A 26,425-nucleotide genomic window follows, 5' to 3' on the forward strand; every position below is an offset into this window, starting at 1 on the left:
TATCTTAGACCTGTTTCTGGGAAACGAACCCGGACAGATGATTGATGTCTCAGTGGAGGACCATTTTGGGAATAGTGATCACAATTCTATAAGTTTCAAGATACTTGTAGAAAAGGATAGAAGTAATCCCAGTCTGGAAGTACTAAACTGGGGGAAGGCTAACCACGACAGTATTAGGCAGGAGCTAGGGAATGTAGACTGGGGGCGGCTGTTTGAGGGTAAATCCGCATCTGATATATGGGAGTCTTTTAAAAGTTAGCTGTTAACAATTCAGAACAAGTATGTCCCTGTAAAAATGAAGGATAAAGATGGCAAGATTCGGGAACCCTGGATGATAAGAGAGATTGTGAGCTTAGTGAAAAAGAAGAAGGAGACATACATAAATTTCAGGAAATTGAAAAAGGATAAGGCTTTTGACGAATACAACGATAACAGGAAAGAGCTTAAACAGGGATTTAGGAGGGCTAAAAGGGGCCATGAAATGTCCTTGGCAGGCAGGATTAGGGAGAATCACAAGGCTTTTTAAGCGTATATAAGGAGGAAGAGGGTAGCTAAGGAAAGGGTGGGTTCACTCAAGGACCGTGGAGGGAATGTGTGTGTGTGTGGAGCCAGATAAGGGGGGAGGTCCTTAATGAGTACTTTACATCATATTCACAAAGGAGAAGGATGTGGTGGATGGTGAAAGGAGGATGTTGACATTCTAGTTCATGTTGAGATAAAAAGGGAGGTGGTATTGGAGGTTTTGAAAAACATTAAGGTGGACAAGTTCCCAAGGTGAGATGGGATCTATCCCAGAAAACTGAGAGAGGCAAGGGAAAAAAAATGTTGAGGCCTTGGCCAAAATCTTTGTATCCTCTTTAGCCATGGGTGAGGTACCAGAGGATTGGAGAGTAGCTAACATTGTTCCTCTGTTTAAGAAGGGCAGATGAGACACACCGGGAAATTACAGGCCTGTGAGCCTTACATCAGTGATGGGGAAATTATTGGAGAAGATTCTTAGGGACAGGATGTACTCACATCTGGAAGAGAATAAGCTTATTAGCAATAGGCAGCATGATTTAGTGAAGGGGGGGGTCATGTCTCACAAACTCGATTGAGTTCTTGAAATGGCAAGAAAAATTGACCAGGGCAGGGCAGTGGATGTTGTATACATGGACTTCAGTAAAGCCTTCGAAAAGGTTTCTCATGGCAGATGATACAGAGAGTGAAGTCATATGAGGTCCGAGGTGAGCTGGTAAGATGGATACAAAACTGGCTTGGGCAAAGAAAGCAGAGAGTAGCAGTGGAAGGGTACTTTTCTAACTGGAGGTCTGTGACAAGCGGTGCTCCACGAGGATCAGTGCTGGGGCCTCTATTGTTTGTAATATATATAATATATATATATATATATATAATATATATATAAATGATTTGGAGGAAAATGTAGGTGGTCTGATTAGTAAATTTGCAGATGAAACAAAAATTGGGGGAGTTGTGGATAGTGAGGAGAATTGTCAGAGGATACAGCAGAATATAAATCAGCTGGAGACCTGGGCCGAAAGATGGCAGATGGAATTTAACACGGACAAATGTGAGGTGATGTGATTTGGAAGGACTACTGCAGAAGGAAAGTATACAGTAAATGGTAGAGCCCTTAGAAATATTAGCATAGAGGGATCTAGGCCTGCAGATCCACAGTTCCCTGAATGTGACAACTCGGGTGAACAAGGTAGTCAAGTAGGCGTACGGTAAGCTCACCTTCATTGGTCAGGGCACTGAGTTTCAAAATTTGAAAATCATGTTGCAGCTGTATAAGACTTTGGTTAGGCTGCATTTGGAGGATAATGTACAATTCTAGTCGCCACACTACTGGAAAGATATTGATGCATTGGAAAGGGTGCAGAAGAGATTTCCCAGGATGTTGCGTGGTTTAGAGGATATGGACTATGAAGAAGGAGTGGGGGGGGGTGTTTCTAATAGAGGTTTACAAGATTACGACAGGCTTGGATAGAGTGAACCGTCAGACTCTTTTTCTCAGGGTCGAAGGGTCAATTACTCGGGGGCATAAGTTGAACGTGAAAGGGGGAAAGTTGATGCAAGGGTCAAGTTTTTCACACAGAGGGTGGTGAATACCTGGAACACGCTGCCAGACGAGGTGGTGGAAGCAGATTCTATAACAACTTTTAAGAGGCATCTAGATAGATACATGAATAGGCAGGGAATAGAGGCATATGGACCACGTAGAGGCAAGAGAATATTAGATTGGAGAGGCATCCATGTCGGCAGAGACTTGGTGGGTCGAAGGGCCTGTTCCTGTGCTGCACTATTCTTTGTTTATTCTTGGAAAAACTAACAAAAAGGAAATAATCAAGTAGGTAATTCAAAAGAATTTATTTCCCCTCTTTATTTTCTAACTTTGAGGCATATTTTCAGTTTTAAATGCTTTCATTTTCTCCTCTGTAATTTTTTCTTTTCTCAATTACCTAACCTTTTTTGACTTCTTCATATTAACAGCTCATGAATCAGACAATATTGGAAATCCTGGATGAATAAACCTCTAGACTAGATAGATGCAAATGAGTAAACCAAAATACATTCTACACCTGTTACAGATTTCATTCAAGGCAATTGCTGAATCTAATTTACCCAACTGTCTATGTGCTACAAGTGGAATCCACAATAAAATAAAAATTCTGTTCTTTACAGCGACTGGTCAATAAAATCAAAATTTCTGCATATGAAAATGTGGCTTTGATTAACAGCACTCAACCATTATTTAAAGGGGAATGAGTTTGGTCTATATTGCTCCCTTATCTCAAACATTAGAAAATTGTAAATTTCCATTCTACCATCACATAAAAGGTACTCTTGATAGCTTTGTTATGATGAATTGTATCGCCTATTCATTAAGTTATGGGTGTACAATTTCATTACCTCACAGAGCAGGGGAAAGAATTTTGCATAATGCTTCCAGGCTCCCAAAGACCAATAGTTAAAATACACATGAGTACTTGATAATTGAAATAGAAAAACATTACTGATTTAACCGGTGAGGGCAAAATCCCATCCTAATAACTACTGACAGATAACCTTCTGTGCTGTGTGATTTTATAATTCCATAATATGAGTGCACTAAATAAAGAGAGTAAGGCTTACTACCTTCTTCAAAACTGTTGCTTGAATAGAATGTAAGGCATAAAAGGAAAGAAACAATGAATTTAGTCACAAATTTGCACTGTTGGCCCGTGATTAGACTAAAGCGAAAATTCAAACCATCCAGAATACTTACACCCAATGTCTCTGCTGGCAGGTGCTGATCAACAACCTTAAGACTTGTGTAAAGTTGGGAGAATATTTCAAGTCCATTTTCTGTGATCTCTGCTTCAAGACGCGAGTCTAATGGCTCAGTCTCTGTAAAATCCAGCTCCCATACGGTATCCACCCAAGCTGGAACAGACCACCAAGAATTGATACATCTTTCAATATTCATCAGAATGAGAAAGGATAGGTAAAATACAATTAGACATAACAATATTTGCGATGTGTCTGTTTTCATTTCATAGGCACTTTTACATTTTGGCTTCAACTCCAGAAAAGCAGTCCTGCAAGTGGCTTCAGAGATCATTCTCCTTCAAATATCTATCAGCATGCCAGTAGAGTTTGTAAAGTTGAACCTTAATGCAAATTGCTATTTCTATTACCAGAGTGCTGGACTCCTGACATCTCTAACACAGCATCAAATCTTTTACTTAAATTCGCAATGTCTGACTAAATATTTACTGTGTAATAATTCAGCAGATGGCAGTTTCCTGTCACCAAGCACCCTTTATTGTGCAGCAAAGAGAAGGGCCATGCTTGCAGCTTAGAGCTAGACAGTCTACATCTCAGGACCTACAACACCCGTCCGGGTTGAGCAGCAAGTTTAATCAGCCCTGCTGACCACTTCTCATGGGCGAGGCTCCACTTGCTCAACAAAGGAAGTTCGTACTTCAAGAAGCCCATGGGGAGATCTACTGATGATCCCCCATGACCTTCATGGCCATTATAACATATTCCTTAAGGTCCTTAACTGGCAACCAGCAAATTTAGCTCCCTTCAATGGCTAGCAGTCTAATAAGCCCATGAGAATCAGAAAAAAAAGGCAAGTTCATTTAGCATTTTCTTATAAAACATATGGTACATAATTGATATATCAGCTAAAAAGTGCAAAGTGGGTTTATTTTGGAATTTAAATTTAACCATCTATGAAGACGAGAATCAAACCTGGAACCCCAGAGCATCACTCTGTGTTTGTAGTCTACCAGTTCAGTGGCCTATACTACTAGACCACAGGAGGAAGCTGAAGTGCAAGGTGGGCGAGAGCCACCACATTAATATTTACATAAAAGACCGTAAGGGTAGTACATGCAGTGTGTGCCTGCAGGGATATAGGTACAAGCTCCCTTGTGACAAACTTCAGAACCTGAGTGGTGCGGCATGGGGGATGAGGGTTTATACTGTCTGGACTTTGCAGCTTGTAGATAATCTCTGGTGACAGCCAAAAGCTGACTTGGAGGTGACATGGGAGCAGAATGCCCAGAGCGTCAGTTTGCCTGCAGCCATGAGTTAAGAGAAGGAAGCTTATCAGGCTGGAAAAATCATACTAAAAAATGAGTGCACACTCACATTTGAAAATATCAAAACAGAAAATTCTGCAAATACTCAGTGCTTACAGAGAAAGACACAGAGTTATGTTTCAGGTTACTCTCCTTTCATTTGAACTGTAAAGAGAGATGGTTTTAAGCAGGTTCAGTGGAAGAGAAAAGGAGACGTGAAAGAAAAAAATGGATGGTGGCACGACAAAAATTTAGAAAATGACTTCAAAGGAACATTATAAAACAAAATATGACACTGAAGCCATACAATAATTGATTTATTACTGTCAGGTATTTGGATACTGTGAAAAGTATTGTTTCTTGCAAGCTATACAGATCAAACATAATGTTCCGAGAGCATCAAAAGAGAAAATGCCAGAAAATCTCAGCAGGTCTGGCAGCATCTGTAAGGAAAGAAAAGAGCTGACGTTTCGAGTCCAGATGACCCTTTGTCAAAGCTCCAGCATCTGCAGTAATTTGCTTTTATCCCATTCACAGAGCGCATAGGGGAGAAAGAAAGGATGGGGTGCAGAACATAATGTTGCAGTTACCGATAGGGTGAGGAAAAAAATCAGGAGAAAGGAGATATTAGATGATCAAAATCTGGGGGCTTGTGCCAACATTGAGAGCGGTATCTCACAGAGCAGTCAAGCAAAGGCCAGGCATAATCATACTCACAGAATCATACCTTTCAGCTAATGTCCCAGTCACACCATCACTACTCTTACATTTGTTCTGTCCCAACCAGCAGAGGTGGTGGCAGAAGGTCAATAGGGAGTCTTCAAAATCGACTCTAGACCATAGTGGCACCAGGTCAAACATGGGCAAAGAAAGCTGCTGATTTGAATCAGCATTCTTCCCTGTTGAATGCCATTTGGATGAAGCACTAAGGATGGCGGCAGCACAGAATGTACTTTGGATGGGGGAACTTCAATGTCCATCACCAAGAGTGGCTTGGTAGTACCATCACATTGCTCTTAAAGGACGTACACTGGATCTGTGGCACGTGGTATGGGGACCAGTAAGAAGGAAAAACATACTTGACCTTGTCCTCACCAACCATCCTGCCACATCTATCCATGACTTTGTCAGTTGAAGTGACCACTGCACATAATTTGTGGAGACAAAGTCCCATCTTCACATTGAGGACACCCTCCATCGTATTGTGTGGCACATCCACTGTGCTAAATGAGATAGACTTCAAATAGATCTAGCAACTCAAGACTGAGCATCCACAAGGCTCTTTGGGCCATCAGCAACAGCAGAATTGTATTAAACCACAATCAGGGACGGCACAGTGGTTAGCATTGCTGCCTCACAGCACCAGGGACCCGGGCTCAAGTCCAGCCTTGGGTGACTGTCTGTGCGGAGTTTGCACATTCTCCCCGTGTTCGCTGGGTGCTCCAGTTTCCTCCCACGCTCCAAAGGAGTGCGGGGTAGGTTGATTGGCCGTGCTATTGACCCTTAGTCTCAGGGGGATTATTAGCAGGGTAAATACATGGGGTTACGGGGATTGGGTCTGGGTGGGATTGTGATCGGTGCAAGCTTGATGGGTTGAATGGTCTGCTTCTGCACTGTATGATTCTAATCTCTAACCACATGGCCCAGCATGCTCCCGCTACCACGCCTGGGGATCAATTCTGATTCAAAGAAACTCTTTGATGAGCATGCCAGGAGCAACACGAGGCCTACCCAAATAATGAGGTGTCAACCTGGTGAAGCTACAACACAGGACTACTTGCGTGCCAAGCAGCAAGTAATGGACAGAGCTAAGCAACTCCGCAACCAACAGCTCAGATCTAAGCTCTGCAGTCCTGCCACATCAGTTGTGAATGCGGACAATTGGTAAACAATTAACTCACTGGAAGAAGAGGCTCCACAAATATCTCCAGCCTCAATGATTGAATTAGTGGAAAAGAAAGGCTGAGGCATTCACAACAACTTCATCCAAATGTGCCAAGTGTACAATCCATCTAGGCCTCCTCCAGATGTCCGCAGCATCACAGATGACACTCTTCAGCCACTTCAAATCACTCCACGTGATATTGAGAAACAGCTGAAGGCACCAGATACTGCAAAGGCCAATGGCCCTGACAATATTCCAGCAATAGTAATGAAGACTTGAGCTCCAAAACTTGCCAAGCCCTACCCAAGCTGTTCCAGTACAGATACAAAACCAGCACTTATCCAGCAATGTCAAAAAATGCCCAGATATATCCAGTACACAAGAAACTGGACAAATCCAACCTGGGAAAGTACCACCCTATCAGTTTAATCTTGATCATCGGTAAAATGATGGAAGGGGTCATTAACGATGCTATCAAAAGGCACTTACTTAGCAATAACTGACATATTTGCGTTCTGCCAGGGTCACTCATCTCCTGACCTCATTACAGCCTTGATTCAAACATGGACAAAAAAGTTGAAGTCCAGGGGTGAAGTGAGTGACTGTCCTTGACATCAAGGCAGCATTTGACTAAGTGTGGCATCAAGGAGTCCTAGCAAAACTGGAATCAATGGGAAGCAGGGGGGAAACCCCTTCACTGGTTCGTGTCATACCTGGCACAAAGGAATATGGTTGTGATGGTTGAAGGTTAATCATCTCAGTTCCAGGATATCACTGCAGGGGTATCTCAGGGTAGTGTCCTGGGCCCAACCGTCTTCAGCAGTTTCAACAATGACCTTCCTCCAACCATAAGATAGAAGTGGGGATGTTCGCTGATGACTGCACAATGTTCAGCACCATTCACGACTCTCCAAGATACTGAAGCAGTCCATATCCAAGCTCGGGCTGACAAATGGCAAGTAACATTCATGCCACGCAAGGGCCAGGAAATGATCATCTTAAAAAGAGAGGATCTAATCATCACTCCTTGACATTCAATAGCATTACCAATGTGCTAATTTCCCCTAACAACATCCTGAGGGGGGGATTACCATTGACAAGAAACTGAACCTTGGCTAGAAAAGCAGGTCAGATGGCTGGGGATCGTAAGGCGAGTAACTCACCTCCTGATTCCCCAACACCTGTGCACTATCTGCACGGCACAAGTATGATGGAATACTCTCCACTTGCCTGGATGAGCGCAGCTCCAACAACACTGAATAATCTTGACACCATTCAGGACAAAACAGCCCATTTGAATGGTATCCGTTCCACAAACATTCAATCCCTTCACCACCAACAAACATTGGCAGTAGTGTGTATCATCTACAAAAACGCACTTCAGGAACTCACAAGGCGGCACGGTAGCACAGTGGTTTGGGTGGCACGGTAGCACAGTGGTTAGCACTGCTGCTTCACAGCTCCAGGGTCCCGGGTTCGATTCCCGGCTCGGTCACTGTCTGTGTGGAGTTTGCACATTCTCCTCGTGTCTGCGTGGGTTTCCTCCGGGTGCTCCGGTTTCCTCCCACAGTCCAAAGATGTGCGGGTTAGGTTGATTGGCCAGGTTAAAAATTGCCCCTTAGAGTCCTGGGATGCGTACGTTAGAGGGATTAGCGGGTAAATATGTGGGGGTAGGGCCTGGGTGGGATTGTGGTCGGTGCAGACTCGATGGGCCGAATGGCCTCCTTCTGCAGTGTAGGGTTTCTATGAATGAAGGCTCCTTTAGCAGCACTTTCTAACCACAATCATCCAAGACAAGGCAGCAGATACCTGGCAACACCACAACCTGGAGGTTCCCCTCCAGGCTACTCACCATTCTGATTTGAAAATATATCACCATTCCTTCACTGTCGCTGGGTCTATATCCTGGGCCACTTTCCCTAATAGCACCATGGGTGTACCTACACGTCAGGTACTGCAGCAGTTCAAGAAGGCAGCTCACCACCACCTTCTAAAAAGCAATTAGGGATGGGCAATAAATGCTGACCTAGCTAGTGACGCCCACCTGCCATAAGCAAAAGCTGAGATCAGCTTTCTGTGGTCATACGTTGCACAATAGTTATTGATGTCTCATTCGAGAAACGTTTGAAGAGTAATCGTGTACAAGTCTAAAGATGGCATCTTTCATGCACGGGGGTGGCAGAGGGCAGCAGGAAAAGAAGAATATGTTCCTTTTCATCCCACTTGCGATGGCTGGCTAACTGTCTTTCCATTGCCTTAACGGGACAGTAGACATTGTATATTTTTAACAAAATCCTTGTAAGACTGGATACATAACTGCACTTTACAGCACTCTACACCCACTTACAAAAGTATCACAAATACAATTAAAACATCGTGATAGAATCAGTGAATCAACTTGCAAATTTTTGGTATTCCTCTGATAGTGCACAGAAATAGAAGGTTGGTTGATCTGGGTTCGTAGTAAATTAAGGGTGGCACAGTGGTTAGCACTGCTGCATCACAACCCCAAGAATCTGGGTTCAATTCCAGCTGCAGGTGACTGCCCATGTGGAGTTTGCACCTTCTCCCCATGTCTGTGTGGGTTTCCTCTGAGTGCTCCAGTTTCCTCCCACACTCCAAAGATGGAGGCAGCATCCTGGGAGACTAAGGGGCAATTTAGCATGGCCAATGCACCTAGCCTACACATCTTTGGACTGTGGGAGGCAGCCGGAGCACCCCCAGACAGACAAGAGTAGAACGTGCAAACTCCACACACAGTGACCCGAAGCCGGGAATTAGCAGCAGTGCTAACCACTGTGCCATCATGCCACCCTTACCTAGTGTCTGCATCTGCAATTAGCACACTGAGAACTTTATAAATTGCAAGATATGCAGTCAATGACAACCAAGACCTGTAGTAGTTTCATCAGTAATTTTCAGCTGAACCATTTTCACAGTAACTTCATTGCAGTGTTAATGTAAGCTGACTTGTGACACTAATAAAACGTTATGTACGGGCGGCATATGAACGATCAGGCATGCGGCGGAACATAAAGTTTGAGTTGAGATGATTTACTATGAAAGAATTTCAGAAGTGCAAAGCAGGACATCTTGTCTGATGTTGACCCTGACATATCCCTCCTCTCCCAAAAGAACATGAGCAATACCCATGCACATGGACAATTCATTTATTACTTATCCCTCCCTAGGGCACATATTGCAATTGGAAGATAGCTTCCCGCTGCCCGGGGTTCAGTACCTGTGCTGATGTGGTGCAGTTTGAAGGATTCCAGCCGGGACACCAGCTGCGCTGCGGCCATTTGAAAATCCACTCACCCGCCAAAACACAGAGCCGGCACCGCGCCTGCGCACTAAACCCCCAACACAGCCACGGGATAAAAATGGCTTAAAAAATGAAAATGTTATAATTTTTTCGTAGTGTTTGCATTTATCGGAATTCATGGAGGCCTTAAATTGCTGCCCGGATCCTAATTTGTTTTTTTCTTTTAATATTGGATCCCTGGTGACCGTTATTGCGCGTGCGCAGTGGGCGGTTCGCTTCCCGGCTTTGTGTCAGTTAGAATTACAAATATTCAAACGGGCGGCGGGACCACTTCTGAATGATTTACTGAATCTCGTCTATAATTCGTTTATCCGTGATTTCTATCCAGTAATCCTGACACTATGTTAAGCTTGGACAAAAGAAATAGTCCAAAGATTTTGGGGAAAGGAGGGGGCAAAATTTCATATAAATACTGCTCATTCACTCTGGATTGAAATTTACATTTTTTTTAAAAAGATGTTCATTCTATTCTAGGGTGAAAAGGTGGTGTCCTGTGAAGTCCAAGTTGACGCATTCGTGTTACTGGGCGGGGGTCGCGTTAGTGGTGGGTGACGGGACACGTCAGCCGAAGACGCATGCGCGGTACTCGGGGCGGAGGGCGGTGGGCAAAGGGGCGCGTGCGCGTGATTCGGGTGTGACGGCGGAAGAGGCGTATGCGCGGTATTCGGAGTCGGTGGGGCGCATGCGCGGTACTCGGGGGCGAAGGGGCGCGTGCGCGTTATTCGGTGTGACGGCGGAAGAGGCGCGCATGCGCGGTATTAGGGGGAGGTGGTCGAAGGGGCGCATGCGCGGTATTCGGGGGTAGGTGGGCGAAGGGGCGCGTGCGCATTATTCGGTGTGACGGCGGAAGAGGCGCGCATGCGCGGTATTAGGGGGATGTGGTCGAAGGGGCGCATGCGCGGTATTCGGGGCGGTGGGCGAAGGGGCGCATGCGCGTTATTCGGTGAGACGGCGGAAGAGGCGCGCATGCGCGGTATTAGGGGGATGTGGTCGAAGGGGCGCATGCGCGGTATTCGGGGGCGGTGGGTGAAGGGGCGCATGCGCGGTGCGTCCGAGGGCGAAGTTGCTGCAGAGATACAGAAACAGGAAAAGGATCCGAGAGCAGCCTGCAGCCACCGGGCTGGGATTTGTACAGGGCCAAGCTCACTGCTTATTCCACACCGTGGGCAGAGATAGGGGGCTTCAGGTCCACCCTGCATCTCCTTTTTTTTTAACTTCCCTTCCCCCCTCCCTCCATTTTACAGCAAAACAACCAGAATGAGCTTCTTCAGTTTTGGGCAAAGTGCAGAAATCGACGTTGTGCTGAACGACGCCGAGACTCGCAAAAGAGTGGAGCACAAGACAGAGGACGGCAAGAAGGATAAATACTACCTGTTTTACGATGGAGAGACTGTGTCCGGGAAAGTGAATGTCACTCTGAAAAACCCCGGGAAGAGGCTGGAACATCAGGGGATTAAGATCGAGTTCATAGGGCAGATTGGTAGGTAGCCGCCAAGGCCCGAGTGTGTGTGCGGTGGAATTTACTCTGTAAATTATTGAACTGTTGGGAGGCGGGTCTTCCCAACTGGGCCCCTCAGTGCCGGACTGTCGGACTACTGGGACGTGGAATCTGTCGAAAGGAGGAGGTTTTGCCTCTTGTTTTTTCCATAGCTGTAAATCTAGCACCAACTTGGAGACTGAGTTAACTAGGGGGTGGCACAGTGGTTGGCACTGCTGCCACACGGTGCCAGGGACCTGGGTTCAATTCTGGCCTCGGGTAACTGGCGTTTGCACGTTCTCCCCGTGTCTGCGTGGGTTTCCCCCGGGTGCTCCACTTTCCTCCCACACTCCAAAGATGTGCCGGCTAGATGGGTTGGCCATGCTAAATTGACCATTAGTCACGGGGATTAGTCAGGTAAATACATAAGGTTGCGGGGATGGGGCCTGGGTGGGATTGTTGTCGGTGCAGACTCAATGGGCCGAATAGCCTCTTTCTGCACTGTAGGGTTTCTATGATTCTATCTATATGATACCGTCTGCATTCGCTAATTTGAGTTGTGATCATCACTCTTTCTGAGCCAGCACTTATCAATTCAGTGGGGGGGTTACATTAAAATATTTTGAAGCATTTCAATATCAGACCCAAGAACTAAGGACGTTTAAGCAGTTGGCCAATCCAGAGATTGACTTTATAAGGAGGCTTTTGAAGGTGTAGTGGAATAATGCACAAGAGAGGGACAGTCAGGCTGAGTTGTCTGAAGGTCCTGCCTCCCATGGTAGGAAGCGGAGAATGTTCGGCGAGAGCAGCAAAGGCTGCCAGAAGGGATGAAGTCTGAAATAATTTGACGAGGTGGATGGAATGAGCCTGGAAATGTTTGGAAGATGAAGATTTTAACTTTATGTACAGTGGAACCTTTATAAATCACTTATTGTAATGATTTGATTTATTGTCACGTATTGGCGCACAGTGAAAAGTAATGAAGCCTTTGGTATAATGTACCTTCAATGTCACTGCCTCACAGAACCATTATAGAGCTGAATTTGACAGCAAGCAGTGTAAGAAGGTATTCAGGGAGATGATTTTTGAACAGGACATATTGAGCGAATGTAGTTAGCAAAGCATAGGATCTTGGGCTTCATAGAGACATTAAACAAAAGCAAGGAAGTAATGCTAAATTCTTGAAGTCCAGTTAGGCCCTAACTAGAGAATCGTGTCAAGTTTTGGTCACCACGCTTTAGGAAATATGTGTAGGTGTTTGAGAGGTTACAGAGGAGTTTACCAGAATGGTTCCAGGGTTGGAGGCTTTAGTTACAAGGTTAGATTGGAAAGGCTGGGGTTGTTCTCCTTGGAGCAAAGGAGATTGAGGGGAGACTTGATTGAGCTGTAAACTTTACCATGAAAAGATTGCCCACAGAGGTATGTTTTAAAGCTGGATAGAGACGTTCATGAAAGTATATCAGCTGAAGCCTGGGTGAATGACGCTGGAGCGATTTAAATTGGTGATGAACAAGAACCCAGAATTAGCGCAGCTTAGATATTTTAGAAGGCTTTTTGGGTGGAGGAAATAACAGGTAGACGAGTGCTTTCTATGATGGAATTTGGAAAGAAGGATAAAAAAATTAAAAATTGAGGCATTGCTTAATTAGGAGCTAATTCAAGTTGGCGAGCACATGGAAATGACTTCATACTTACAGAGAACAGCTGGGAGTCTGTTGGAATTGTTTAGTCTAAAAGTAACAAAGATATGGACTAGGATTTCGACAGCTGGTGGGCTGAGGTGGGCTTCCCTGAAGGTGGCAACTCAGGTGGTCAAGAAAGCATATGGCATGCTGTCCTTCATCGCTCAGGGCATTGACCATAGAAATTGGAAAATCATGTTGCAGCTGTATAAGACTTTGGTTAGGCCACATTTGGAGTATAGTGTACAATTCTAATCGCCACACTACCAGAAGGATGTTGATGCATTGGAAAGGGTCCATATTCTCCAAACCAGGGATGTTGCCTGGTTTGGAGGATATGGACTATGAAGGAAGGTTGAACGAACTGAATTGTTTTCATTGGCACATCGGAGGATGAGGGGGGAACCTGATAGAGGTTTACAAAATTATGACAGGCTTGGATAGAGTGGATAGTCAGTCTTTTTCCCAGGGTTGAAGGGTGAATTACTCGGAGGCAGAGAAAGTAAGAGAGGAAAAGTTTAAAAGAGATGTAAGGGACACGTTTTTCACTGAGGGTGGTGAATGCCTGGAACACGCTGCCAGAGGAGGTGGTGGAAGCAGATTCTATAACAACGTTCAAGAGGCATCTGGATAGATACATGAATAGGCAGGGAATAGAAGCATATGGACTACGTAGAGGCAAGAGAATATTAGTTTAGAGAAGCATCTGTGTCGGCACCGACTTGGTGGGCCGAAGGACCTGTTTCTGTGCTGTTCTGTTCTTTGTTCAATTTAGCATGGCCAATCCACCTAACCTGCACATCTTGGACTGTGGGGGGAAACTGGAGCACCCAATGGAAACCCATGCAGACACTGGGGGAACGGGCAAACTCCATACAGATAGTCGCCCAGGGCTGCAATTAAACCCCGGTTCCTGGCGCTGTGAGGCAGCAGTGCTAACCACTGTGCCTCCGTGCTGCCAAATCACTCTTGGCCAATCTAGGATCTGGGGTTATGTTGGAGAATTTACTGTGGGGGAGGGAAACAGGATAGCTCTAATTTTTGCCAATGATATGCGACAGAAATTTCTGGCAAGTAATTCAACAACAGCAGTAATCGTGGCATTGAGCAGAATGCTGAAGTGAGAAAGCTTTATCTTTACCTGTAGGATGAATCATGCTTCCAGATGATCTCACCGCGGGCAATATATAAATGAGAAATAGGAGTCTCTCAAGAAATGATCATGGTGAGAACTCCAGTTAATTTTTTTAATTTCATCACTGAACTAGTGAATGTCCTTGAGTTATCTTTTTATTAACATGGATAATTTCTGCAGAGCGTTTAGCTTCACATTTGATTCATTCAGGAAAATATAGATGTGTAGACACCGGGGTGACACATGATCTCTACGCTGAAGAGAAAATGCAAAGTCCAAAATTGGGAGCTGATGTGGACATTTTCTAGAGAGCTTGCTTTACTTAAATAAAAATGTATCCAGTGAGAAACATTTGGGATCCTGAGAAAACAATATTTTTGTTCCCAGATTCAGTCTAGCCAATGTGATTAAGATGGAATTGGTTTGTCATAAAAAGCATAGAAATCCTACAGTGCAGGAGGAGGCCATTTGACCCATCGAGTCTGCACCGACAACAATCCCACCTATCCCCGTAACCCCACGTAAATTACCCCCTTAATCCCTTTAACCTACGCATCCCGGGAGACTAAGGGGCAATTTAGCATGACCAATGCACCTAGCCCGCACATCTTTGGACTGTGGGAGGAAACTGGAGCACCCGGAGGAAACCCACACAGACAAGGGGAGAACATGCAGACTCCACACAGACAGTGACCCAAGCCGGGAATTGAACCCAGATCCTTGGAGCTGTGAGGCAGCAGTGCGAACCACCGTGCCATCCATGTTCACATAATGAGAGATTTTGCTGAATTCTTAGCCCTGTACAAGATCATGATAGAATCAGTACTGCAAGAGCTTCTAGAAACAAACTCGGGCCTCGTGCTTCTAACAGCACAGAAGTTCCTCAACACATGAAGTATCGACAGAAAAAGTCTGCACAAAATGCCTGCAAAATTCAATGTAAATCTCTCGTGACGTTATTTCTTGAATGCAGAAGTTAAGGTTGCCCATCAGGGACTGCTGAGTTGGTGAATTTCAACCACGTAAGAACTCCATCTTTTGGTACCTTGGTTGCCAATGTCTCTGTCGTTGGTGGGCTTTTAGCAACAATTAGGGTCTACCATCACAACATCTGCCTTTTTATATAGTTGCCCTTGATTAGTGGTTATTGTGCCAATGTCTAAATCCAAAAACAACAGCTCTGCAGTGATATAATGTCAGTAATACAAATCGTGCTTCTGTTTGTTTGAAAAACCTTTAGGCGCCAAAAGTATAAGCATTGGGATATGTGCCAATTTTTTCACCACTGACCGCATTAGAATGTGTAAAAAAACACCAACATCTTATTTAAACTGGATCAAAGACCTACATTTTAAGGTGGGCTGTGAATAATCACTCAATTTTCTGATTCTTCTGTCTATGCTTGATCGATGAGGATGCCGCGAAAGTGTAAATTGGAGAGGAGTAGCAAAAGGACAGGGCAGTGATGATTCCCCAAAATCAGCACTGCAAAGTACATGCACTTTTACTTGGGATACTTAACCTGAAATATTCTTAATCACTTTGCTTTATTGGAATGCTGCCATCTGCAGTAGTGGTTTTGGTCGATAAATTTGGCAGTACTGTACTCAAAAGACCAATGAAGGTGGTTCCCTCAGTCAACTTCCAGCTGTTTTGTTGTACATGTAATAAATTATAAAGACAGACGCCCACCTGTGTCTGGTGAAGGAGCAAAAGCAAAGTACATAGTCATGGACCATTAAAACAACTGCAGATGCAGCATTTTTGTTCCTCAGTGGCTGTGGAACCTGTCCTACAATATAAACAAGGCAAATTCTAAACTCAAGAGCTGACTACAGAATTCTGCAACTTTCTGGGTATTGCTAGTTTGCTATTTAATAGAATGTCATGGCAGCTTAGGCTACAGGGTCCTCCATTGAAAATGTGTACTATTTTTAAACTTGATTGTTAGACTGCTCAGAAGGCGCATGATCTGTTGTACATTAGTTAAGTCATAAAGCCCATTATGAAGGAATTGTATGAGACAGTAAAAGCCAATGAAGCTGAATAAGCATTAAGATCATTTGCAAAGCAGATTATACCAAGAATGTCACTAATGGGTGTTATTGCTATTAACTTAAACTTGTCATCCTATGCAGAGAAATCAAGGTTGTTAAGATTGTCTGTATGTAAAGTGGATGGATGGATGGATTCCACGACTTTTGGTTAGATTTTCATTTAATTCTGATGGAATAATTCTCACACAATGCATTTAACTAGACTTCTGCATCATTAGTTTGGAAGGTCCTGAGTTAGTATGCTGCAGTGTATCATATACGCTTTATACCGTACTTATGGCGTTCAATAAAATCATGGTGGCAAAGGCCCAGTGATAATCTTTACTGAAGCCAAGTGCCCCACTCAATAGAATAGGAAATGGCATTAAAGACTTGAATGAAGGATTAAACCTTGTGAATGAATTTGTATCAGTTAATTACTGACGAACCCTGATCATGCAATATTTTGATGTACATTTCTGATTTACTGCTGAGTTTCTAAACTTCGCTGGACAAACTTCAGTCATAGACAGACGATAAAGACTGGAAAAGATTCTACGATGCTCTGAAATCTGTCTGCAGATCCCACTCTACTGGTTCATCAGCAAATCTTGGTGCCAACACTGTTCACAAAAAAGCCCAAATTCTCAAAAAGTGGGCAGAACGCTTTAACACATCCCCAATCGGTCAAAATGCATCAATTAATAAGCAATCAACATAAGAACATTTTCGGACACTGGCTGTCCAGCATTTATTGCCCATCCCTAGTTGCCCGAGAGCAGTTGAGAGTCAACCACATTGCTGTGGCTCTAGAGTCACATGTAGGCCAGACCAGGTAAGGACAGCAGATTTCCTTCTCTAAAGGATATTAGTGAACAAGATGGGTTTTTCCGACAATCGACTATGGTTTCGTGCTCATCAGTAGATTCTTTAATTCCAGATATTTTTTATTGAATTCAAATTCCATCATCTGCCATGGTGGGATTTGAACCGGGTCCCCAGAACATTAGCTGAGTTTCTGGATTAATAGTTTAGCAACAGTACCACTAGGCCATCACCTCCCCATTAGAGATGGGAAGTATGAGTGGGCCACTTTGTACCTTGAGCCTGCTCTGCCATTCGATCAAATCATGGCTGATCTGACAAAGCTAAGCCTTAACTCCACTTTGTTGCTTGCCTCACCCCCCTGACCCCTAACCACATAACCCTTGATTCCCTTGTCAATCAAAAATGTATTTCACTCAGCCTTAAATATATTCAGTGACCTAGCCTCCACAGCTCGCTAGGGAAGTGATTTCCAAACACTTAACGATCTTTTGAGAGGAGATGTTCCTCCTCCTCCATCTTAAATGGGAGTCCTGTTATTCTGAAAATGTCCCCTGGTTCTAGATTCCCCAGGAAGGGAAATACCCTTTCAGTATTTACCCTTTCAAGCCCCTGAGGATCCAATGTGTTTCAATAAGATCACCTCTCATTCTTCTGAAATCCAAAGAGCAAATGTCCAACCCGCTCAACCTTTTCTCATAAGACAAATCCCTCATCCAGGAATCGGCTTAGTGAACCATCTCTGAATTGCCTCCAATTCAAGTATGTTCCTCCTTAAGGTGACCAAAACTGCACACACCACTTCTAGGTATGATCTCACCAATGTCCTGTACAGTTGTAGTGAGACTTCCCTACTTTTATACTCCATCCCCCTTGCAATAAAGGCAAATATTTTGTTTGCCTTCCTAATTACTTCTATACCTGCACACTGATGTTTGTGATTGATGTACAAGAACACCCAGGTCCCTCTGAATTCTGCAGTGTCCCTCCATTTAAATAATATTCTGCTTTTCTGACAAGTGGACAATCTCTCATTTTCCTACATTATTCTCCATCTGCCAATTTTTTCCCACTCAACCAATCTCTATCACTTTTCAGACACTTTGTATCCTCCTCACAAGTTGCTTTCCTAAGTATCTTTATAACACACTTAAATTTGGCTATGGTACAGTAGGTCCCTTCATCCAAGTCATGAATAGAGATCCCTGTGGCATTCCACTGGTTACAGTATACCATCCTGAAAATAACCCATTTATTGAGAAAAACTTAAGACCTGTATTTTCTATTGGTTAGCCAATCCTCTATCCTTGCTGATCTATCTGCCCTGACACCATAAGCATCAATGTTGCGTGGTAACTTTTTATGTAACACCTTATCAAATGCCTTTTGGAAGTCCAAATACACTATAGCTATTAGTTCCCCTTTATGCACCCTGTTTGTTACATCCTCAAAGAGCTGTAATGAGTTTGTTAAATATGATTTCTTTTTCACAAAGCTATCTTGATTCTGCCTGATTGTGTTATAATTTTCTAAATGTCTACTGCCCTCTCTTTAAAAATGGATTTGAGGGTTGATTGAACAGGTTAGCATCAACTTCCCTCCTGACCATCCTCCCAACTATCCTCCCATGCTGTTAGAAACATTAGACACAGTCATATTCCTGTCTATTGGCAAAGCTCCAACTGAGGTCTCCAAGATTGGAGGTCAATTATAAAATTCTAACAGGATTAGACTGAAAGAATGTTCCCAATGAGGGGGAGTCCAGAACTAGGGGTCATAGTTTGAGGATAAGGGGCAAACCTTTTAGGACCGAGGTGAGTAGAAATACCTTCACCCAGAGTAGTGAATCTGTGGAATTCACTACCACAGAAAGTAGTTGAGGCCAAAACATTGTGTGATTTCAAAAATAAATTAGATAAAGCTCTTGGTGGGAGTGGAGGGGGGGAGCAGGATCAGGATGTTGAATTTGATGATCAGCCATGATCAAAATGAATGGTGGAGCAGGTTCGAAGGGCTGAATGGCCTATTCCTGCTTCTAGTTTCTATGTTTCTAAAATTGAAGTAATGTACCAGCCTGCTCCTGGAAAACTTTATCTTGGACTAAAGGTTTCAGTCCATAACCAGAACTTGTCAGCAACGGATAAGTTCACTTATCTTGGCAGCACACTCTCCTGAGCTGTCTATATTGACGACAAGACACATACACTTGTAACCTTAAGCAGACTTTAAACATCAGTTTAGGAACAAAGTTTGACAACAGAGAGCTGTGGCGCCAGAATCCCTGTGTATATTTACGGCTGAGGTAGATAGATTTTTGATCAGTAAGGGAATCGAGAGTTATGGGAAAAGGGCAGGAAAGTGGACGTGAGGAATGTGTGATCAGCCATGATCCTGTTGAATGGTGGAGCAGGTTCGAGGGGCTGAATGGCCTATTCCTGTTCCTATTTCTTATGGTCCAAGTCTGCCTACCAAACAAAGTTTGCAGTATACGTATGAGACTGGGACTGTGTACCAGTGTCATGCCAAGAAGCTCAGCTGCTTCCAGTTGAGTTGCCTTTGGAAGTTGCTGCAGATTAGATAGCAGGACAAATGACCAGATATTGAGTTGCTCCCCCAAACTGGCATGCCAAGCAGTACCATTGTGACAGTCAAAGAAAGTGCCACAACAATATTGAAGTCTTTGAGTTTTGACGTCAAAGGGAGTTAAGAGTATTGGGGTAAAGGACAGATCAATAGAGGGGACAGCTCCAGGGTGAATGAAAGTTTGAGCAAGGATGATGGCAAGTAGCTTGAGGATCGGCAAAGTCAAGACAAGAGTGATGGAGTGAGGGTTGAGACTGAGGGAGGGAAAGTCAGAGACTGAGGGAGGATGCAGATGACAGCTTCAAGCTCCAGGGTCAATGTAGAACATAGAACATAGAAAGCCACAGCACAAACAGGCCCTTCGGCCCACAAGTTGCGCCGATCACATCCCCACCTCTAGTCCTATCTATAGCCCTCAATCCCATTAAATCCCATGTACTCATCCAGAAGTCTCTTAAAAGACCCCAACGAGTTTGCCTCCACCACCACCGATGTCAGCCGATTCCACTCACCCACCACCCTCTGAGTGAAAAACTTACCCCTGACATCTCCTCTGTACCTACCCCCCAGCACCTTAAACCTGTGTCCTCTCGTAGCAACCATTTCAGCCCTTGGAAATAGCCTCTGAGAGTCTACCCTATCCAGACCTCTCAACATCTTGTAAACCTCTATCAGGTCACCTCTCATCCTTCGTCTCTCCAGGGAGAAGAGACCAAGCTCCCTCAACCTATCCTCATAAGGCATGCCCCCCAATCCAGGCAACATCCTTGTAAATCTCCTCTGCACCCTTTCAATGGCTTCAACATCTTTCCTGTAATGAGGTGACCAGAACTGCGCGCAGTACTCCAAGTGGGGTCTAACCAGGGTCCTATAAAGCTGCAGCATTATCTCCCGACTCCTAAACTCAATCCCTCGATTAATGAAGGCCAGTACGCCGTACGCCTTCTTGACCGCATCCTCCACCTGCGAGGCCGATTTAAGAGTCCTATGGACCCGGACCCCAAGGTCCTTCTGATCCTCTACACTGCTAAGAATGGTACCCTTCATATTATACTGCTGCTTCATCCCATTGGATCTGCCAAAATGGATCACCACACACTTATCCGGGTTGAAGTCCATCTGCCACTTCTCCGCCCAGTCTTGCATTCTATCTATGTCTCGCTGCAACTTCTGACATCCCTCCAAACTATCCACAACACCACCTACCTTGGTGTCGTCAGCAAACTTACCAACCCATCCCTCCACTTCCTCATCCAGGTCATTTATGAAAATGACAAACAGCAAGGGTCCCAGAACAGATCCCTGGGGCACTCCACTGGTCACTGACCTCCATGCAGAGAAAGACCCCTCCACAGCCACTCTCTGCCTTCTGCAGGCAAGCCAGTTCTGGATCCACAAGGCAACAGCCCCTTGGATCCCATGCCCTCTCACTTTCTCAAGAAGTCTTGCATGGGGGACCTTATCGAACGCCTTGCTGAAGTCCATATAGACCACATCCACCGCTCTTCCTTCGTCAATGTGTTTGGTCACATTTTCAAAGAACTCAACCAGGCTCGTAAGGCACGACCTGCCCTTGACAAAGCCGTGCTGACTACTTTTGATCATACTAAACTTCTCTAGATGATCATAAATCCTGTCTCTCAGGATCCTCTCCATCAACTTACCAACCACTGTGTGAAGATCATGGCACCTGCAATGAAACAATAATCATGCAGCCTCCTTTGAAAGCATATCAGAGGCAGTGAGAAAATGAAAGGAGAGTAAATTAAGAGCCAGCAATTTATCCAAACTGCAATTGTTTGCAGCCCTATTTACAGCACAATCTTCTGGGCATGAATAAACCTTAGCAGTCACCTATATAATCACCAGAACCCTGGATAATGAACATGGTCACAAACATTGTCAAAGGACAAACAAGAATTTGGTTAGGGTAGATTCTTTTCTATATGGGTTCACACAGTGTCTTTTGTGTGATGTTATGTGAAAGGTATTCTGCCTGGAGCAAGATAAACTTTCATTAACTTTTCCTGCTATTATCTACCTGGGGTCCCATGTCTAGATACTGCAGATGCTTTTCAGTACCAGTAAACAATTAAATGCCTTGTTTTGTGTTGTGAAAGGTTTACTAACATGATTCTAACAGCAAAGTTGTTGATACTTTATGAAGTTGAGCATCTACTAACTCTAATCTTCTGGCATGAAGCTCGAACTTTGGAATTCAATAACAAGGAGATGTTATTGACTACCATCTCGTAATTGTTCCTGTGAAACAGTCTTTCCCAAGTTCTCACAGGAACAATCTGTACACCACCTGTTTCAACGTAAACTCCTTGCAACTTTCAATGATAGTCAAAGCGTGAGTTTGGAACTCTGTAATGCTCCACTTGATGAAAGAAAAGAGGAACGATTTTTTAAAAAACCGATCTATTAATATCCACTAGGAAGCGTTAAAATTGCTGATTTCTTTCCTTTATTTCCCCCCAAATTTATTTGCAGTATAAATGTTTCTTTTTTTTTAAGTAATCCTACACTTCCTGCACGGATGCACTGAAATTTTGCAGTATTGATATGAACACATGGGCATAATCATATTTATTTGTGTATTTTTAAAAATTGCAAACTGTTTTAACATCCTTGCAGATATTGCGTGGCTCAATTTCATATCATTTGTGTGGTAATCGATGACTGAGAAGGATATTGTTACATTTTTTAAGAAGGAGGGGTGTCAATATGTAAACACAATCATTATCTGATACCAAATATTATTAAAGCCATTTGTGGGGAAACATTGGACCACTGACAAATTGGTCCAGGTTGGCGGAAGGTTGTGAAACCAGTTGTGTAACCCTTCACTGTATTGGAAGTTTTATTTTGTTGAACAAAATTATTTTGTTTAATTTATTTCAATCATTCATGCAGCATAGGCATCATTGGTGGGGCTAGGAGAGGTTAACCAGCCCTACATATCCTTCAGAAGATACTGGTGAGATGGCTTCTTGAAGTGTTGCAATCCATGTGGTGAAGTTATTCCCATGGTTCACCCAGGAACAATGAAGGAACATAGAATCGTAGAGTGCCTATAGTGCAGAAGGAGGCCATTCGGCCCATTGAGTCTGCACCAATAACAATCCCAACCAGGCCCTATCCCCGTAACCTCACATATTTGCCCTACTAATCCCCCTGGCACTAAGGGGCAATTTAGCATGGCCCATCCACCCAACCCGCACATCTTTGGGGTGTGGAAGGAAACCTGAGCACCTGGAGGAAAGCCACGCAGACATGGGAAGAATGGGCAAACTCCAAACATACAATGACCCGAGGCCGGAATTGAACCCAGGTCGCTGACATTGTGAGGCAGCAGTGCTAACCACTGTGCCACCATGTCGCCGCGAACATTAGTACACTTTCCAAATTGGGATGATGTTTTACTTGGAGGTAGCGATCAGTGTTCAATTTAAAAGGGCTCCCCACTTAAATAATTTGTGAACTCCAGAAAAACAAAATCAAAGGTTATGTGGTGGTGGTCCTACAGTTCTGCTGCCCTTTGCTTTCTGGGGGTTTGAGGATCTGGGCGGTACTGTTGAAGAAACCTTAGCAAATTGCTGCAGTGCATCTTGTAGATAGGCACTGCAAACATTATACACTGCAGGTGGAGAATATGAATGCTTGTGGCGATGCATTGATTGCCAATCAATCAGGCTGCTTGTCCTGGGTGATGTTGACCACCTTCAGCGTGTTAGAGCTGTACCAATCCAAGCAAACGTATTTATGTACTTCTGACTTGTGCCTTTAGGAAGCCAGAAGGTGAGTTAATGGCCACAGAATGTCAAACCTGCTCTTGTAACCAAAATATTTTTAGAGTTATTACAGTTAAGTTTCTAGTCAATGATGTTGTGGGGGATTTAATGATGGTGATGTCGATAGAAGGTGCTCAGACTCTCCCTTGGTGCAGATGGTCATTGCTTGTGTAGCACCGAACACCGCTGGTCAGTTATCAGCCCAAGCTTGCATGATGTCCGTGCTTTACTACATGCAGGCATAATCTATTTCAATATCTGAAGCATTACAAATGCAACTGGACACCACAATCACCAGCAAATGTTGCAATTTCTGACCTTATGATAGAAGAAAAGTGATTGAAGCAGCTGAAGATGATTGGGCCTAGGGTTTTGTCCTGAGGTATTCTTGCAGTGATGTCCTTCGGCCGAGAGGATTTACCCCCAACAGAGCTGCAGTCCTTTGTGTTAGATATGATGCCAGCCAGAGTTTTTCATCTCGATTCCCAATGGCTTCATGTTTTATTTGGGCTCCTTTGTGACACATTTGAACAAACGTGTGTCAAAAGCAGTCACTCACGTCTCATCACTGGAATTTGCTGTTTGTCCATGTTTGGACTGAGGTTGTAATGAGGGCCTGGAACTTTTAATGGTCCTGGTAGAACGAAACTGACTGTCAGTTAGCATGCTATTGATGAATAAGCACCGTTTGATAGCTCTGTCGATAATATCTGTCCATCACTTTGCTACTGATTAAGAGTAGACTGATGGAGTGATAATTGACTAGATTAGATTTGTAGACATAGAGTAGATGATTCCTCCTGTGGGGGAATCGAGAACAAAAGGTCATAGTTTTAGGATAAGGCGTAGCAGGTTTAAAACAGTGATGAGGAGAAATTATTTCTCTCAAAGGATGGTGAATCTGTGGAATATACTACCCCAGAGTGCGGTGGATGCCGGGTCATTGAGTAAATTAGTAAGGGGTTGTAGGGTTATGGCGAATGAGCAAGAAAGTGTAGTTGAGGCCGAGATGGGATCAGCCACGATCATATTGAAAGGCAGAGGGGCTGAATTGCCTACTCCTGCTCCTAGTTCTTATGTTTTTATGTTCTTCTTATGACAGGACATACCTGGGCAATTTTTTGGGTAGATGCAAGTGCACTGGAGCAGCTTGGCTTGAGGCGATTATAATTTAATTACAGTAAATAGGTTATTTGTCGAATGGATTGTGACCATCTGGAAGGCATCTGGTCTGATGAGCTAACAGTGGTAAATCTGTGACTTGGCGACTCTTCCGTAGAGAAAACAAATGTTTTTTTAAAAGTATAAAATACGAATACAACAAAGGGTGAGATTCAAATCTTGTGCAATTTTAGCGTGTGTACCTCTGCAATTCAGTGCAGTGTTTGGGAAATTTCAGCAGTCCAGATCTTCAACATAATTGTAGAATGAATATAAGATGTAAATATTTGCATTGCCTTTGTGAAAAATCAACTTGTCCGCCGGTAGAATCACTTGTGGAGAAAGGTGGTTAAGATTTAAAATAAAACTGAATTTGAGAAAACTAATTTACTGTATTGACCACAATAAAATTGTATAAGGTTAAAGTAGCATTTGTAAGCAGTTTTTTCCCGTGCACTGTCTGCCTGTATTTCACACAACCTGCTTCATTTGGCAATGCCTTCTGAATTGGGTGGCAAATTGTGAAATGGAATTTTGGTTTTTCTTTTGTTTTTTTGTTTTCTCTCTCAAAAATACCTTATTCTGTACAAATGTGAAACACTGAAAGCCTGCCAAAAGTTTTGTCTAGATTCGGCGTGAAGGAATGTCTTCTCCTGTGAAGTATGAGAGGATTGTTGCTATGTTGCGGAATTATATTTCAGTGGAATGGGTAATATAAAAGTAGGAAATTGGAAAAACTCCAAGACTAACTTGCTCTCTCAAATCTTCATGGCATAACATTACTGACTTTAGGAGACGCGCACCACAATTGGAGAGGAAAGATTTTGTTTGTAGGATATATAACTGAAGTTGTTGTGCTTTCTGTTAACAGAGTTGTACTACGACCGAGGGAATCACCATGAGTTTGTGTCTCTGGTAAAAGACCTGGCCCGACCTGGTGAGATGACACAGTCCCAGACATTTGACTTTGAGTTTACACATGTAGAAAAGCCTTATGAATCGTACACTGGCCAGAATGTGAAGTTACGGTAAGTCCTGCCTCAAACTTCTCCGCTTGTGATGTCTCTGCAGAATGTAAACCGGCACTAAAAAGCATCGTGCATTAAAGATCACGATAGATTTGAATGATAAAGTCTATTTACCCATCCCAGCTCCCTGATTTTCACTCATCCATCCAGAAATAAGCCCCCACTGCAGCTAATGCTAATTTAAATGATTTGAATATTTTTTGCTTCCAAGACATGAGGGGATCCCATTCTACATGTTAATTACTCTGTTATTTTTTAAAAAGCCTAACTGGCATCCGTCCTTAATTTGCATTTTACCAATTTAGACCAGTCTCTGGAGCCATAAGGGTTAAATTATGAGGGTAGGTCACAATGACTAGGGTTGTATTCCCTAGGCAGTAGAAAATGAAAGGGTGATTTAATTATAAAGTGTCTCAACTGATTAAAGGGTTTGACAGAGAGAAAGATTAAGGAGAATCCCAAGGCTTTCTACAAATATGTCAAGAGTAAAAGGATGAGATGTGAAGGCATAGGACCCTTAAAAGGTGAAGGGGGAAAAGTTTGTGCGGAACCGTTAGAAATGGCGGAGCTGCTTAATGAATACTTTACCTCGGTATTCACGGTGGAAAGGGATCTGGGTGGTTGTACTGCTGGATTGCGGAGGACAGAAAGGATCGAGCATGTGGACATAAAGAAAGAGGATGTGTTGGAACTATTGAATGGCATCAAGGTTGGTAAGTCGCCGGGACCGGATGGGATGTACCCCAGGTTACTGTGGGAGGCGAGGGAGGAGATTGCGGAGCCTTTGGCGATGATCTTTGCATCGTCGATGGAGACGGGAGAGGTTCCGGAGGATTGGAGGATTGCGGATGTGGTCCCTATATTCAAGAAAGGGAACAGGGACAGCCCGGGAAATTACCGACCGGTGAGTCTAACCT

The 26,425-nt window shown here is 43.8% G+C and overlaps 2 protein-coding genes across 2 annotated transcripts in view; one reads left to right on the forward strand and one right to left on the reverse strand.

Annotated features, from left to right (window-relative positions):
* ncapd3 (non-SMC condensin II complex, subunit D3) overlaps window positions 1-9,773 on the reverse strand; it is a 77,978-nt gene extending 68,205 nt beyond the window's left edge. Inside the window, exons 1-2 of the mRNA XM_078198875.1 lie at window positions 9,701-9,773; window positions 3,269-3,426 (exon numbers count right to left, since the gene is read on the reverse strand). Of these exons, the coding sequence (XP_078055001.1) occupies window positions 3,269-3,426; window positions 9,701-9,761 (219 nt within the window). The 5' untranslated portion in view covers window positions 9,762-9,773. The remainder of the gene's footprint in view (window positions 1-3,268; window positions 3,427-9,700) is intronic.
* Window positions 9,774-10,828: 1,055 nt separating this feature from the next.
* The window catches only part of LOC144479863 (vacuolar protein sorting-associated protein 26B-like), a 37,303-nt gene continuing 21,706 nt past the window's right edge, over window positions 10,829-26,425 (forward strand). Inside the window, exons 1-2 of the mRNA XM_078198874.1 lie at window positions 10,829-11,264; window positions 25,352-25,508. Of these exons, the coding sequence (XP_078055000.1) occupies window positions 11,042-11,264; window positions 25,352-25,508 (380 nt within the window). The 5' untranslated portion in view covers window positions 10,829-11,041. The remainder of the gene's footprint in view (window positions 11,265-25,351; window positions 25,509-26,425) is intronic.

The sequence above is a fragment of the Mustelus asterias genome, chromosome 27 (assembly GCF_964213995.1).
Source record: "Mustelus asterias chromosome 27, sMusAst1.hap1.1, whole genome shotgun sequence".
In the NCBI taxonomy this organism is placed as follows: domain Eukaryota; kingdom Metazoa; phylum Chordata; class Chondrichthyes; order Carcharhiniformes; family Triakidae; genus Mustelus; species Mustelus asterias.